Source organism: Ruditapes philippinarum, unplaced genomic scaffold, assembly GCF_026571515.1.
Source record: "Ruditapes philippinarum isolate M1 unplaced genomic scaffold, ASM2657151v2 ctg9760_1_1_1_1, whole genome shotgun sequence".
NCBI lineage: Eukaryota > Metazoa > Mollusca > Bivalvia > Venerida > Veneridae > Ruditapes > Ruditapes philippinarum.
Window position 1 is genome coordinate 40656 of NW_026853874.1, and position 2324 is coordinate 42979.

Sequence of the window (2324 nt, forward strand, 5' to 3'; positions counted from 1 at the left end):
AATATTGATCATTATTTTGATCCGATTATTTTTTATTTGCATTGATATTCCTCAATTTCTTCTCTAAATGTATATTTCGTTGCAAATCAGCAACTGTATACAAAAAAAACAAAACAAAAAAACAATAAAAAAACAAAAAAAAAAAAAAAAAAAAAAAAAAAAAAAAACAAACAAAAAACCCAACTAAAAAAAACAAAACATAAAAAAACCCATAAAAACCTACATATTTTGATATTTCAGGCATTCTTCGTCGGCTTAGCGTCCTTTAGCATGTCAAGCCAGAAACAATTTGACAGACAGACAAGCTGTCCAGAAACAGCAAGGACCTCATCATATTTTGACCAATGGAGGTATAATCAGCCTGTAGACGTCAATGACCCCATGTCTATAAAACGTAACTTTGATCGCAGAGAAACACTGGATTCTATTTGGAAAAGCAGAGATAGTATATGTGAAGACATTGGAAGTTTGGGTAAGTAATTGTGATGCTTCTTATTTACGTTTTAGCAGCATGCCTCCAGATTCATGCTACTAATTGTTAATAAAAAATGAAATATTGTCAAGTGAAGAAAGTAATTTACATATACGCGGCAGTTTAAATCTACGAAAATTATCCGAAATATTAAAAAAATATGAAAAAAGACTCTTACAGACTTGATAACGCAGTAAAATACGGTTACACTACCGCAAAATCAATCATTCATTGCATAAAACATGTACACCATTTCCTGAACTGATTTTTAAAAACTTGTGTTGAAATCTATGTGTATGTTTCTTAAGGTTAATTTTCCTGACATATTTTGGCTTTGATAGAAATTACAAATATATTCATTTGCAGAAAAGCACCACTTCATATTGTTTTTATCCACTCCTTAAAACTGTTGGTACAATTTGTAAAAATTTAACATCAAGTGTTATATTGAAAATGTTTGATTCATGCATTATATACCGATACTGTGTTATTTCATTTCAGACGACGACGACGAAGAAATTGAAAGTAAACAAACAAAAGAATTCTGTACACAATTTAGTTTGTTAACATCCCCTATAGATAAATATGAAAAACACGAGCACAGTTACGTCAATAATATATTCAAGGAATCGGAACTTAATCAACACGACGCTTTCATGTCCGCATTTGGAAAAAAAGGAAGGGAGGTTGGTGAATTTCAAGATGCCAAGGATATCACAACTGTTTCAGACGGAGATCTGCTTATTTCTGATTTAATCAACGACCGTGTACAAATTTGCAGTCACCGTACTGCATCCGTTACCATATTTGCACCAGACGAAATAAAACAGCCCTGGGCAACAGCAGTTACTCCAGACGGCAATATTGCGGTGACGTCATGTAAAGAACGATGCGTGAAATTGTTAAATATGAAAGGGGAATACATCTTTGACTTTGGTCACAGATATTTTGTTCGCCCAACTGGCCTTGCTGTCGACAGCAAAGGTAATTTCATTATATGTGATTCAGTGATAGATAAAGTATCAATGTTTGACAGAAACGGAAATTTTATTCGCTTTCTTGGAAATTCATTTATACTTGAGGAGTGTTTTAGTTCGCCGCGTTATGTATGCGTTTCAAAAACCGGCGAGATAATCGTGTCCGACTGCGGACATCACAAGATCAAAGTATTTGACCCAGAAGGTCATTTTATACGGTCTTTTGGGTCGTTTGGAAAAGGAGAGCAACAATTTAAATGCCCGTATGGTGTCAGTACAAACAAATACGGTGATATATTTGCAGCCGACCATTATAATAGCCGGATATCCTTGTTTTCACGTGATGGGATATTCATACGTCATGTCGTGACGTCAGAACACGGACTGGTTCATCCGCAAGGTCTAAATATAAGCTCTGATTTGCACATGTATATTTCTCATGGCCATCTTAAGGCGAACGAAATTCTTGTGTACAAACTTACTGATTGTTTAAATTATGAATATTCTAACAGAATATATTTTGTATAAATTAATAGAATAAAAAAAATTCATTTGAAAAAAATGGTATTTTAGCTGATCATTAGCAGATGCACTGGTTAAGAACATTTTAATCCAGAAGGTTGTTTTTATACTGACTTTCATTTAGAATTTTTATTTTTGACTTCTTAATCAGTTACTTTAGTGTAGGAAAGAACAATAACTTGCATTTCAACAATCGATTTACGTTGTAAGAGTTAACTCCCTTGATTTATACTAATAACTCATTTTATTTGTAAAATAAAGGAATACTATCTTTTAGCAGAATGATCAAGTATATCAAAATAAATCTATTTAAAAAAAAAATAATACAGTTCTTAACTAAAAGACAGATAAAG

General features: G+C 32.5%; 1 protein-coding gene across 1 annotated transcript; it reads left to right on the forward strand.

Moving 5' to 3' along the window:
* Nucleotides 1-270: 270 nt before the first annotated feature.
* LOC132738220 (tripartite motif-containing protein 2-like) lies at nucleotides 271-1956 on the forward strand (the record flags this gene model as incomplete). The annotated part of the gene is made up of 2 exons (XM_060725683.1): nucleotides 271-472; nucleotides 974-1956. Coding segments are annotated over exons 1-2 (1185 nt in total), but the record flags the coding sequence as incomplete, so codon positions are not given.
* Between the last annotated feature and the right edge of the window lie 368 nt (nucleotides 1957-2324).